The sequence below is a fragment of the Falco punctatus genome, assembly GCF_963210335.1.
Source record: "Falco punctatus genome assembly, chromosome: 2".
Lineage (NCBI taxonomy): Eukaryota > Metazoa > Chordata > Aves > Falconiformes > Falconidae > Falco > Falco punctatus.
This window is the reverse complement of record NC_137581.1, coordinates 21,701,785-21,716,046: the sequence shown is the minus strand read 5'-3', so window position 1 is coordinate 21,716,046 and position 14,262 is coordinate 21,701,785. Positions and strand designations below refer to the sequence as shown.

The 14,262-nt window shown below is 44.2% G+C and overlaps 1 protein-coding gene across 4 annotated transcripts in view; it reads left to right on the top strand.

The window, feature by feature from the left end:
- SPATA13 (spermatogenesis associated 13) overlaps positions 1-14,262 on the top strand; it is a 176,094-nt gene that overhangs the window by 127,455 nt on the left and 34,377 nt on the right. For 3 of the 4 annotated variants that reach the window (XM_080376359.1, XM_080376361.1, XM_080376360.1), the window contains exon 2: positions 858-2,639. In XM_080376359.1, coding sequence (XP_080232485.1) covers positions 858-2,639 — 1,782 coding nt within the window. The other variant, XM_080376362.1, reaches the window with a different exon arrangement.

Here is a 14,262-nt window from a genome sequence, read left to right as displayed (position 1 = left end):
GGACTGGGGACACCGGTCGTTCCTGGGCACGGTGTAGCACGGCGGTGCAAGCGACTCCCTGCCGGGCAGAGACCCTGGCTGGGGCAGGGGTTGGGGCACCGTGCTCCCGAGCAGCAGAGCAGGGTTTGGGCTGCTGGGGATTCGGGCAGCTCAGGGGGACATCCCTTACACAGCACGTGCCAGTTACAGGGACTCCGGTCACTTCCAAATCCAAGTTTTCATTGCGCTGTCATGACAGCACAAGCCAGCTTCTGGCTTTACATACTTCCGAGTCTTGTTTTCTTTGGCTAGGGAAAGTGCTGTGCACTCGATGTAACTCTTAAATTCTCCAGCTAGGGAACAGATAAAACAGGTGTCGTGCAGCCTTCCAACAGCAGCAAGCGTAGGAAAAAAGATCCGTGTTTTCCTCTTCTTTGCCTTCTCTTTGAGAGTTAGGTGGCACCTGATGGTTGTGCTCGTGTTTTTGGATGCAAACTTCTCTCGTGTGTTTTGGGGCTCAGTGCTGAGTGTATGAGGAGGAGGGCTGGACTGCTGCTGTTGGGGGTTTCTTTCCCTTAAGTCTGCATGTGGATTATATTTAGCGTTGTAAGGTAGGTGTGGTAGTCATACTGAATTTATTAGCTTGTTAAGTATTAGAGAAACAAGTACATATTGAAATTATTCTGGTCTCTTAAATTGCTAATGAATTCATAAAGCCCTCAAAGTGTAATTGCATACCTTCTCATAACTGCAACACACCTTTGTTCATGAAAAAAAACTTTGTTACCCATGTGTCTTTATTTCCTACGTTGGGGCTCAGACTTCTTTTACTGTCTAAGGAGATTTCTCTAACGGTTGCTTTTGTTTTCCTCGTGCAGGCAGCACAGCCTGAGGAGCTCACTGCACCCAGTCAGTGTGAAAGCAAGACAGACCAAGGTGCAGGAGATGAAGGAGAGGCAGCAAGGTCAGCTGCTGGGGACAGCAGCGTCGCTTTGAGCTGCCCCAGCCTCCGTCTCCATGCGTACAGCGTCGAGAGCATGACAACATTTCCGAACGGCTGTGGAAATGGCACCACCGTTACTTGTATAGTTATGGATAATAAAGAGCCCCCAAACCAGGCTACCTGTGTCAGTCATAACGGGGGATGCAGCACTGGCAACAGTCATGAGGAGGAAATCCAAGAGGATAAACTCAGCCCTTCCAAAATCATGCGCTTTTTCACCACCCCTCGGAAACGGGCTAATTCCAGTTCTGACAGGCCTCGTTCTCTGGTTCTGATGGGCAGCTCGTCCTCGTGGAATGCTTTGTCTTCCATCAGGAAAATGGGATCTTTCAAGAAGTTGAAATCTTCAGTTCTCCAAGGAATTCAAACAAGGGAATGCTCAGACATCTTAAATGAGAATGGCTTAGGCAAACATGGGTCAAACGGGACAGTGGTGCAAGTTCAGACTAACAGGTATTCCTATTCGGGGCCTCTACATGATTTCCAGAATGCAGGGGATGGTTTAGCTTCTGACTGCTCAGATGCAGAGGAGAGCGATGAGTCTTTCCTGAGGAATACTCACCGCTCATGCAGCATCAGGCGAGCTTATGGTGCTGGCCGCATAAACTTGCTAGACACAGATAAAGTTCAGAGTCAACACAACTGTACTAGGCCGACATCACCTGTCATTGCAGAGCCAAAGATCTGTGAAATTTTGGTGAAGGACTCTGAAAACAACAGGATCATTTATCGGAGAAGCAAAAGTTCAGATAATTTGAACTTTTTAAAAAAAAGCTCATTCAAAAGGAAGTCCACCTCAAACCTGACAGACCTCAAGGTTGCAAGTGAAAAACAGATGCCAACAGGGACTGTGAGCGTTACTTCTGCTGACTCGGACAAAACCAGTGGGAACCTGGAGAGGAGATCCAAGCGATGGAAGAGCCCTATCAGGACAAAGGATTTTGACAGAGTTTTGAAACTCGTCAGTAATGTTACAGATGTTGCATGGAAGAAGGATGGCCCTAAAAGCACAGCTCCTTCTCCTAGCGAGCAGTCCCAGAGAACAAGGTCAAACAGCAGGCTGCATGATGACTACTCCCGCAGGGTTTCCAGCAGCGCAGATCATGACAGAAAGAGATGCACCTCCCCAGTGTCTAGTCCAGACTCTTCCTTGCCAGGAACGCCTTGTCTGCAAAGCCCCACAGTTGCTCAGGATAAAGAGGCTGAAATGAATGTAGCTGTTGCTGAAGACAAAAGCCTCAGGACCTCATCAGGTATCCCAGACTCCGATAGCTTATCACCCACGCTGAATGACATCAGTCCATTTCCCAATGAAGTGTTTTATTCGGACTCGGATGAACCAAAAGCTACCCAACAGTTTACATATGAAGCTGAAAACCCTCATGTTCCGGTCAGGCCGACGACTCCAAAGCCTCAGAGTCCCACTGCAGAGAAGGATTTCCAGGGCACAAACCATCACAGCACATTGTCGCTGAGCTCATCGGAGAGTGAGGAGAGGTTCGAGGTACCGGGGCTGAAGCTGGGCAGGCACCCTGTTTGCTTCCAGGACTCGGTGCAGACAGTGTACTATGACGATGGAAATGAAGACAGTGGCATAAGCAGCCACTCTCAGCTAAGCCTCAATTTAGCTTCAGGTGCTGAAGAGAAAAAGGAAGAGGTAAGAAAGAAAACAAAATCCTTTAGAAGCTGTATATAAATCTATAGGTTTTATTAACGCAAAACAATGCAAAATAACCTGGATACTAATGGCTATTGCAGCTTCTTGATGCTAAAATATGCTGACAGCTATTATTTCCTTGAATATAGTCTCTTTGGATGCTAACGTCACATTATTTTTACTTTGTGCATTAATATCAAAGAAAGTTTTGGCAGCAAAGCTATTCGTGTAAGTTGTCAAGGGCAGCTTACTGCACCCTGCAGATACACCACCTTGTCATGTGGTCTTGTCAGACTTTACCAGCCTAAGCAGGGCCTGGCTGTGTTTCCTTCCAAGCTGAAAGGTCTCTGAGGAGTCTGTATATTTTGAAGTAGCGTTGATTCAGTGTGAAAGCTTTGCCTGTGGAAGCCTTGCAGAACATGGTAATATATGTAGAGCAGTGTGGTGTGAAAGATACAGTATACAGGTTTAAGCATTCGTTGTATCCGATGTTTTAACTGTGCAGTGATGGGCATACTGAGGGTAAAATGGTGATTTATTTGCCGGCAAATTTCAAACAGCAGTACTTTCTGTGCTGGGCTGAGTGTGTTGCTACTAACGTTTTGGTGTGAAGACACCAGCATTTCCCTGCACCTAGTGCCTGATATCCTATTCTCAGTAGATGGGTAGATAGATGTATTGCAGCACCTCTGAGTTAAGTTCATGTTAATAACCTTGTGCCCTTACCTGAAGCATTGTGAGTTGGCACTGAAGCGGTTGCAGTGATTTGGCAGTGTTGGTGAAGAGCTGTCACATGTATCCTGCACCCATCTGAAACGGTGTGGCTCACTGCAGCCCCAGTGATGTGTGGCAATGTGGTTTTGAGCTGTTTGGGGTGAGGCAGGAGAGAAAGGTTCGCTACTCATCGGGAAAAATGCACTGGGGCAAAAATCCCTCTGGATCTGTATGTATATGGAAACCATTTACAAAATAAAGCTGACACGTCTTTTAAGCCACCTCAGTTTGACTGAAAGTATCATGTACCTTAGGCAGTTGTTGCAGCTGCAGATTTCAGCCTTTCATGCTACAAGGTCTTATAATGTCTGTGAAGCTATCTTACTTTTAAAAGCTTGGAACGTTTTTTGCGAACTGGAGAAAAGAGTTTGTTTACTGTAGTGCTTGCAGCGATGGCAAGACTGGAAAAATAAACCCGGTGTAACTGTTAGGGCTCTGAGGTTACTCTTCTTCTGGAGTCCCAGAATTTCCCCAGCCATCCTTCTTTTCCAAAACTCTTACTTAAGGGTGAGTGCTAGGCAAGGGGATGCTTTCACACTGCCAGAAGAGGTGAGAGGCATAGTGTGGATTTATCTCCCTTCTATTTCTCAGGAATAAAATGGGAGGTAGAATTAATGCTGCTCATCTACCATCTAGTGGTGATCTGTGATCATGGCCAAAGAAAAAATCAGCTGGTCCCTCCCCTTGGCTCCGGACAAACCAGTACAGTTTTTAAATGAATGTGTACTTTGGGTGGATAAAAGCTACTGTAGTTTTAGTTTTAACACCACATTCTGTTATTATATAACATGCAATTTAAACTTTATATTACAACATATCTTAGGTTAATTTTGAGTGCCTTTTAGTGCTCTCTTCAGTTGTCTAAAATACGGAGTGTGTGCTGGTGGCAGCTCTGGGTTTGTGTAGCAGGCAGGTGGCTGGCATGGGAGGGAGCCCTGCAGAAGAAGGAAATGGTGGCCAGGGGATGGACTCCTTGGCTGTTGAGCAGTGAGGTACTGTAGCCCCCTCCCTCTGCAGTGAGCACTGCCTGGAGTCCCTGCCTGTGGCAAAGCAACTGCAGCCACCCAAATGATGCAGCTGCATCCAGACCTCTCTTCTGATCCAAGAAAGGAAAGTTTTTGGATGTGGTAGCTGTGGATTGGAAGCAGGAGCTGTGCACGACAAGGTTTACTTCTGCCTTACTACGCAAAGGGTATAAACTCTGTATATATATATGTACACATATATATATTTCCTTTTTTCCCCCGTGCCTGCTCCTCATCCCATGCACAGCCCTAAAGCTGTGGCATTCAGAATAGCTACAAAACAGGGAGAGTGGTATGGTTTCTCTGTGCCATTTCTTTGGAGGGTTTCATTGCTCATTTCCTTCTCCTTTACAGCATGCTTCCCTCAGTGTGGAGGTAGCTTGGTACCAAAGATACTTATGCCAGGTTATTTTTTAATTGGAGTTTATTCAGCCTGCAGGCACTTTTATGAATGCTGCATACTCGCACAATGAAGTCATTGGGGTTTGAACTTTTGACTACAGTTCATTTTTAACTCTACATCTCTGTGTTATAGAACTGTACCCACCCAGCAAGTTGTTCCTGTGATAGACACTTGGTTCGTTCTCGACAACCATTTGAGAGATAATGCTGAGCCATGCAAATCCCAAATTTTTAAGATTTTGTCTGACTCTGAAATACAGTGTGCTGAAGGACAAATCTGAACTGTTTTGATGTTTCATGCATCTTCTTTTCTGTATGGATTTCATGTAAAAGCCAACATGTCTTTCAGTACAGCCACTAAAATCTCTGTGGCTTGGAGACATATTTCAGTACAAACCTTACAAGGTGCTAAATGGTCAGACTCAAACGTGTTCTTCTTTAGGGACTCCAGCCATAGCTGGAAGGAAACCTAGTTTATTCCCTTACCTGCTCATCTAGTAGATTAATTGGCAAATGAAATCTATGGAATTTGGTCCATCTCTGTATTCTCCCAAATACGGAAACCAAACATTTTCTACTTTGCTTTTCCCCCGACGCTGTAAAGCAGATTTTGCAGTATTCACACAAGGGCATCTATCCGTTTAGCTGAATTCCCATGTGATTTAGCCTTGAGATCCTGTCACTTCTGTCACTTTGTTGGTTTCACCGAAATGCAAGATTTGGACTGGAGCAGAGGAGATGTCTGGCCTTCCTGGTTGTTGGTCCTGCCAGAGGTTGGTTCCCAGGGAAGAGCTAATTAAGTGCAGCCTGGATCCACGCCTCAGCACTTCTTAAGCTACAGAGACATGAGTCACCAAAGCCTGTCTGTGACAGCCCATGCTTTCGCAGTCTCTGCTTTATGCCACTGTCACTTGTATTCAATATGTTGCTTTTAAATAGCATCAAGAGATGATTTAAGTACAAGTTTGTATTTGGACTGTTTCGCATAGTCTTTACTTTCCTGAAGAAGACACCCATGTCACTGTAAAGTGAAAACTTAAACTCTTCGCTTTGGGCTGGCCTGTACCAGCCGCTGAGGCTGCCTAAACAAAATGCTGTTCTGAATGTGTTACAAAAAAGACAAATCGAGTCTTTCACCTGGTCTTTCACAAGCTTTTAGAGCACTTGCAGTTTAAGTTCCCTTGCTGGCAGCTGGCTTCACAGTACACCAGACTTTTTATTACTTGAATGCCTTATCTGCTTGACTGTAAGTGAAATTACAGTGAAGAGGGAGTTCTGCTGTAATTAGGGTTGAGTCACATTTTGTTTGCAGACTGTATTTTAAGTGCTCCGAGCTCTGTCTGTTGACTCATTTATGCTCGTGCCATGCAAAAGCCAGTGGTTCCAGCTAATCCACAGCATGCAGTCCCCCAGCACTCAGCTGTTGGCAGAGCTGAGCTGGACTGTCCTGTACGGATCTCTGGGCTGTGAATATTGAGCACAGGTGGTTTAACCTGGGGGACAGCTTATGGAGGAAATATGGAGAAGATTCAGCTCTGTCCTATTCAGCTCATCCTCCCTATTTTTTGCTTCAGAAAGTGTCCTTACAGCAAAGGACCAAAGGGTGGTGGCTGGATGTGGTCATGTTCGATACCCACAAGGAGCATGCAGTACCTAGGAGCTGAGGATGGGCATTCTTGGTACCTACCACAAGCTCCTGAGTGCTGTGGGGCTGGGCATGAGTGCATCTGCTGGGAGCTGGCTGGTTTCAGCTCTCTGAACTGTTTTTTTTCTGGATTTATGCACCTCTGGTTCATCCGCATGCAATTTAGTGTGGCTTAATCAGCTTAATCTGTGTAACTGAAAATGTGCTAAACTGTGAAGGATAATTAGGTAAAGTGAATAACAGGGAGGGAAGGGGGGAGCTTCTTAAACTGGGTTTGCTCCTATGGGGCTTGTAATTTGGAGCAAGGGCCCATCTCTCCAGTGGCATGCTGGTCTTCCTGGCTACAGGGCCGAGGGACAGCGCAGCAGAGCACCATAACAGGCTCTCAGCAGCATCTCTAACAGCACACTGAGGTTTCAGTTACACCGAGTGACACTGGATTTACACTAAACTCTCTGAGCTGCTCTGCACAAGCCAGGATACATACAACATCTCCACAGTTGCTCAAAGAGCGACTTCCAGGAGCACCTGCCCAGAGCTAAAGCAGAAACCACTGTGCATTGCTACAAACCCGAGCTGCAGTCGATCACTGAAATATGATGCAGAAGGGAGCCCTCAAAGGACATTAATCTCCCGTTGCAGCAAAAACTCTTCCAACTCACTGCAGCAGAGCTGTCTGTATTCAGTACAGCCTGTAATCATTTGTTGCTGTATCCTCTACTAGGAAGAAGAAAAACAAGGCAGTGGTGATGGTAATCTGAATTCTGGGTCAGGTTAAATTTTAGACCAAGTAACTCGGCAGTGCTGAGTAAAACTGCCATTCTTGAAGGCTGTACAGTAATACAGGAGTTACTGTCATCACTGCAAAAGGTTCTGTAGATGCTGAAAGGAGGAGCTCAGGTGGACTCTGCAGTTAGCCTGGGGCAAGCTGCTTCCTCTCCTTGCTGCTTGTGTGCTCCTCTGCTTCTCCACAGTGTCTGACGCTTGACTGCTGTTGCTCTGCTCTGTCGCCTCAGTAACACCCAGGTGCTGCTTACCCTGGGATCAGGAGTAATAGTACCCTAGAGAGGGGAACGACACTTCTGGCCGTGTAATTTTTACGTCGAGCATGCTGTTGAGTTGTCATCACTGAAAATCCATCTCGACGCTAGGAGGTTGTGAGGTCCAAATCGAGCAGAGGCAGCTGCGTTTCCCCTTTCTGGCGTCCACTGCTGTGCCGCTTGTGGTACCGGGATGCTGAGCGGGATGCTGTGGCAGGCTGGGGGACTGTGGCTGAGTGCTGGAGCAGGCTGAGTACAGCAGCCTCGACTCTTCCTACTCCAGGCTCAACCACAGCAGCCTCGCCCTTACTCCACGCTCTAGGAAGTAATAGTTTGCAGGCGTAGAGTTGCCCAGGGCAGCTCCACCCCGTGCAAGCTGGCGTTTGTGACTGCTGCTGGGACCAGCCAGCGGCTGGGCTTGGGCTTGGGCAGGGAAGATGAGGCTTTGCTCGGGAAGGGTGGAGGAACCAGAGGACCTCTGCCTGGAGGGACGCTGAAGAGATGCAAAGGCCTATGGCTTTTTATGTTTTGCTTTGTTAGCATAAAGTTCCATTTTCAACCTGTGTTTATCATCTGGCTTCCGAGGTTCACCAGCGGATATTACAAAGACAGCCTGGAAAAAGTTGCTTGCTTTGCCAAGTAAAGGAAAATGGATTTTTTTTTTAGACCTGTTACTTGACCTGGGGAGTTCTGAGAAATCACTTAGGGATTTATTTAGGGATTATTAATGGCTATACAGCTCCTAAAATGAGGCAGAGGATATGGCCCTGCCAACTCCTCTGCTACACCATACACTACATGCTTGCTGTTCCAGTTCAGACACTGAAATAAGGAAGGGACAGCATTAGAGCACCACCCAGCCATCCCCAAGTATCAGTCAACAGAAAACAAATGGAAACAGCTTTATAGTTTTAGCGTCCTTGCATTTTTGCATAACTGATGAGATTATTTCTGCAAACAGCTACATTTCCCTGCAAACTCTCCTGTGTAGGTCGGAAATACATTAGCTGATTTGGTTTTGGAGATGAGTTAGAGAGGATGAAGGAAATCCTTGAGGCTGAAGAACAGATTTGAGAGTCATGAGATCCTCTTGTCATTTCCAGTTCAGCCCTGTGCTTCCTCTGTGACTTACATGACTTAACTGCCTTGTATCTGCTCCTTATCTGTGAAATGTGGATACTAGGAAGGTAAACTCGCTAATCTTCGTAAGGCGTGTTGCTGAGAGGGAAAGCATTATGCTTGTTGATTGTGATAAGCAGGCTTTCAAGGATCAGGTTAAATGAAGCAAACCTGCATTAAACATGCCTTAGAAATATATGGCTAAATTTTTTGGGGGGTTGTGTCTACATAGGTGATTTTTTAATGCTGTTTTATAGGTGTAGTTGTTAGAATACCACAGTTGCTTTGGTGGCAACAAATCCCAAGAGTAGAGTTATATAATTTTTTCCCCAATTTCTAAAACTTCCAAAATGGGTGTTTTACCACAGTAGGTTGTGTTGCTAACAGCAATTGATTTTACCATGTTACAAGGCATAATAATGTAATTTTGCTTTATTACAATGCATTGTATCTCCTGCATCCATTCTAGGAGCTCATACTAGTATAGTGCAGTGGTATTCCTTTAGGGGGTCACCCTATGGAACAGTGCTCTGCAAATTTTTAAACTGTGGGTCCACTCAGTTTTTGGGAGGGGGAAGAAAAGGCAGATTGTCTTGCTATAATGTTTATAAGTTCCAGGCTGCTAAAACTTATCTTGAATTTTGAATATAGTTGTATTACTTTGATATCTTCTGCTTTGCTTGTTTGTATAGGTGTAAATATATATGTTCTTAAGGTTTTTTTCAGTTGTTTCGCAGATCATATTCTCCTGTCTTGCAGACCACTGGTCAAATAGCACTGTGTAGTCTAGGGATAGATATTCAATGCTTTTACTTGGGGCCTTATTAAAGGCTAATTAAAAAGATGCTATTGGTAGAGGAGACAGAGACACTTAATTAGAAAGGAATAGATGGAAGTTTTCTTCCTGTAAGTGTATTGGACTAGTTTAATAATTCTGGTTAGCTTGTGATAGAAGATGTGAACACTGACTGAATGGGTGCTTTCTTCTACAGCAACAGCAATTATTTCCATGGAAACTATTGCTGTGATTGTTTCACTGTTGGAAATTGTCAACCTGTTGAGTGAACAGTATATCCCTAGGCTCTCATACACTTTAGGATCTTTTGACAAAATCCAAAAAGAAAGCAATAAATATATTTTCTCTGGGAGACTGTCATGTATTCAGGATCTCATAATCTCTGTCTGTCACAACAGTTTGCAAATAAAATATCGATCATGTCCATGAAACATGATGCAAGCTTTTGACCTCAGTTAGTAGTGTTGATAAATGAACTTCCATGATAATGCCCCCCCCCCCCCCCCCCCGCTATTTAGCAACAAGAAAAGTGCAAAGGTTGCCTTTTATCATGTGCCTGGGTGGAGATAAGTTGTCAGGACTTCTACTCTGTTAAGTGAAGGCGATAAAATAATTTATGACCACTATGATCACTTGGTCCTTTATATTTTTGGTGGCTTATATGAAATGAAAAATAAATTCTAATGCTGCTACTGAGTTCCTAGCATTTGGCGGTTACTGTATTATACAGAAATATCAGCTATTCAATAGCCACCGATTATAATACTGGCATGTAGCTGTCATTGCTAGCATAAGAAGTTTGTACATTTTTATATAGACCCATAAAAGTACATAGAACTGTGTACTCATGAACAAAATACAGAGGTACCTACATGACATAGCACAGGTCCTGTGAGGCTTTTAAGCCTTCTCATTTACAGAAACACATGACTGATTATCCATGACAAGTTTTCACTGAGAAGATGTAGTAATTGTATTCTGAAACTTATCAGCCTACTCAGGTTTTCCTTGTAGCTTATTCTCAGCCAGAATTATCATCTGTTTCATTTATCACACCTTTTTATAAATGCTGTTTGGAAATTAATATGCATTTCTTGTAAAGACATTATTAGATTTTGATGATTTCCTTTCTCTGGATTAGAAAAAGGCAGCTGTAGTTAGCAAGGCTGCATTTCAGCCAGGCAGCTCAAAAATACAGAGATACCAAAACATGGAGCATGGAGCATTGCAACTTATTGTGGAGCTAAGAGGGAAAAAAAAAAAAAAAAAAAAAAAAAAAAAAAAAAAGGCAAAAGGGAGCCAGGATGCTCTTTACCCTGGAGACCAACAAGGCTGGCACCTACCTGTGACTTCCCAGTAGATTGCCAGGTAGATTTAAGTGTCTGTTTAGACTGCCATGCTTATCTATATGTGTAAGTTATGAAGCATTAATTGTATCAGTACATTTAGAGCATAAAAATAAGATTTTAAATATCCAAATAGGTAATGGTGGAGGTTGAAATGTGGATTAGTGGAAGGGAGCCTCAGCAATGTACACAGGCATCAACACATTTAAAAAGTGGTGATTTTATTTTCATTAGGAAGTTAGTTGGCATAAACACGTTAACAAAACATCACCCAGGGATTGTTTTTCCTTTGCCGTTATGGTGGCAGCAGTATGTCAGCCCTCACCAACAGCAGCAAGCTGACCAGCAGCTGGCTGTGTTGGGTCAGGCTTACACTTTGGGCTTTTTCTGCAGTGGAAGTATGGTCAGGTATAGGATGAAGTGTTGTTCGTGGTTGGTGTAACTGTGCCAGCAGAAGTCCTGCCATGCAATTGCAGGTACTGGCAGGTTTTTTTGCCATTTCACTGATAAAAGTTGCTTTCGTGTAAGCAACAGTTTATCAGTGCTGTACAAATCAGATCTCATGCTCCTCAGGCAGCACTCCCTCCCTCTGAAGACGATTTTGGGGGTTGACTTTATTAAATATGCCACTGTAGTTTGAGTAATAGTTGCAGAACCTTGCTCTCATCTGGCTCTAAAGGCAAAGCTAAGATTTTAGTGGTTAAACACTTGATGCTGCTTACATTGGTATTAATGAGTAACAGGGAATACCAACAGCAGTCATGTGCCATTAAATGCAACAGGGTCGTACCAGTGCCAGATTGGGTTGAGTGAGGTCATGATCAAGTCCTTGAAGCTGCTGTGCCTGTATTGGGAAATCAGTCTGGGCCCAGGCAAAGGAAAGATTTGGTCTGGCTGGGCTCGGACTCCGTGGTGCCATTGTCTGCCTGGGAGCAGCCCAGGAAAGCTCCTGCTGTAGCCTGGCCGGTGCAGTCAGGGGCCCTGGGGAGCACACCCAAAACAGCACACCTGAAAGCAGCACGTGTGATGAGGGGCAGGTATCCAAGACAGATGTGCACAGCTGGAAAGCGCCTTGTGGGGAAGCTGCACCTTGCTGGAGCCGGACATGGGGACCAAGCAAGGTTCCCCACGCACTGGGGAACATGGGTGTAGTGCCATCGGCATCTGCCGACACTCAGGTTTGGCACCTGATTCCTGCCATTAGTGCTGCCTGGGCGATCTGCTCTGTAGGTTTGGCTGACGCTCTTGTCTGGGGGCTCAACTCGATTGCCTGAACATAAGCACCCAGTGCTGCTTTGGTGCTGATTGTTTCCCCCTTGTCTCCAGGGGCTGCTTCTGGATGTCCCAGGCCTCCCATAGGTACTTGCATGATGCATGGTATGTGTAGGTTGGGAACATGGCTCTGGGTGCCTGTGTTCAGACAAGAAAATTTCACCACAGATTTCTACAGGCTACAGTGACAGCTTTAACATCTAGCTAACATACAGGCACCTCCGTTGCAGACATCAGAATTTAGATGTGGGAGTCTGGAGCTAAATCCTACCCCAAGAGTGACATATTACATGGGAACAACAGCAAATGAAAGTGTAGCCTGGATCGAAGTAAATGTTAATTTTAGGTGGTTGTATTGGTAGGTATACTGCGGTCAGGAAAAAGATTAAAAAACATTTTAACTAATATACTGTTGTAGGAATCTAGCTGTCCAGATAAAATTAATTCATTTGCATTGGTATAAATAAGTAGAGCTGTTTGTGTCTGCAGTTTCAGAAGAAATCTAATAGTGCAGCCAAAAAAGCAAGATAAATTATCCTGGTTGCTAGCGCTGGTGATCCTGTGCTGTTGGTAGATTAACAGGTGTGAATTTCAGAAAACCAAGTAAGGCTTAGACCTTCTCAGAAATCTCAAAATCCCTTAAGATTTTTGAACACCACTTATAATGCATGTCAGTGCATGACGTTTTGATTTTCATCCTATATGAAGTGCCATGTATATCTCTACTCATGTATAGATGTTATCAATAATAATCGTGTAACATAAACCTGATTTCACCTATAAAGGATTCATGAACAGAATGCCATTTGGGATCAGTGGTGCTGCACCACTATAAAGCCAGTGGCAAATGGAACAAAATAGTTTCCTCAGAATTTTTTCATTGATGTCAAGAATCACACTTATGCTGAAGTGACTGCAGTACTGGAGCCTATGCGTTGTGTGCTGGATACTTTGTTCCTACTAGTAAGAGGTCAGTTGATCAGATCCTGCTTGAGTAGGTCCCTTAGAGGAATGTGAGGTTATCAGTCTGGTTTCCTCTGATTTTTGCTATGAGAGGGTTTTGTTTTCTGTTTTGTTACTATTCTTCAATGGTTTATAGAGCTAAGTCAGGTCTAAAAATACACGTCCTTCAGCATTGTTTATTGCACAGCAGAGATTAATCTGGCTGTCATTTGGATCACTACTGTAGGTGGAGTGCTGCAGAAGGAAAGCAGTCCTCTCTTTGCAAATGTTATTGCTCAAGATAAGGGTGTAAAAAGCAGATTAGGAGATGACAGGTGACGTGTCCTTCTCTCAGTCTAAAAGTACAGGATCATGGGATAAACTTCGCCTGACTGGTTACACAGAGAGTGTGCTCACATTTGTAGCTCTTATGGACAAAACCAAAAAATGACTCTCATGAGCTCCTTTCTCAGTCTCTGCATATGTGGAGACCCTTTACCTGTGTCTGATTCTGAGGTAAGAACCTTTATCAAACCTGTAATTTTTCTGCTCTGACCTCGGAGGGGCTGTGTTTAAGGGACAGCTTCACTGAAGCTGTGTTTGTGCACCAGCCAGGGTATCACTCTCTGCTGAATTGTTTATACTGTTAAAACTGGTCCTGAGCTAAAATCTGCAGAGAAGGTGAAGCATGCATGAGTGACAGGGGTGATGTCATAGAAATCAGAATTTATGCAGGTGCTCTATTTAGAATAAATTTCATGCTGTAAGTGATATAATTGAATGTAGAGCAATGTGTGACATTGATTGTTTTTCATACCTTAATTGCAGTAATCATGTTAAAATGCTGACTGTTTAATAACTCTGCCTACTAGCTAAAGTGCTTCCATACAGTTAAATTTGTCTTAAGCTGTCTTTCAAATAAAAGCAAAATCTGCCCACTGTATCAGGTGGCCTTCTGAAAAGGCTCATTGGAGTTGCAGTGGCTTGGCTGAAAACAGTAGGTGGAAAGGAAGGTGGCAGAAGATTTCACAGGCATCATTGTGAAAGGCTGATTCTGGGCAGCATGTTTGCTTTGAATATGCAATGCTTGAAATGCTTTCACCTGGTCTGAAACAGATGAACAAGATGTAGCTAGAGACAGACAAAATGTTGCCCCTCTTTTTTTGGAATACTTACTGACTTTGAGGATTGTCAGAAGTGCACTTGGTAGACTGAAGATATCCCAATAAAGAAGTAGGCTGCTTTTTCTAGAAAAGTCAGAA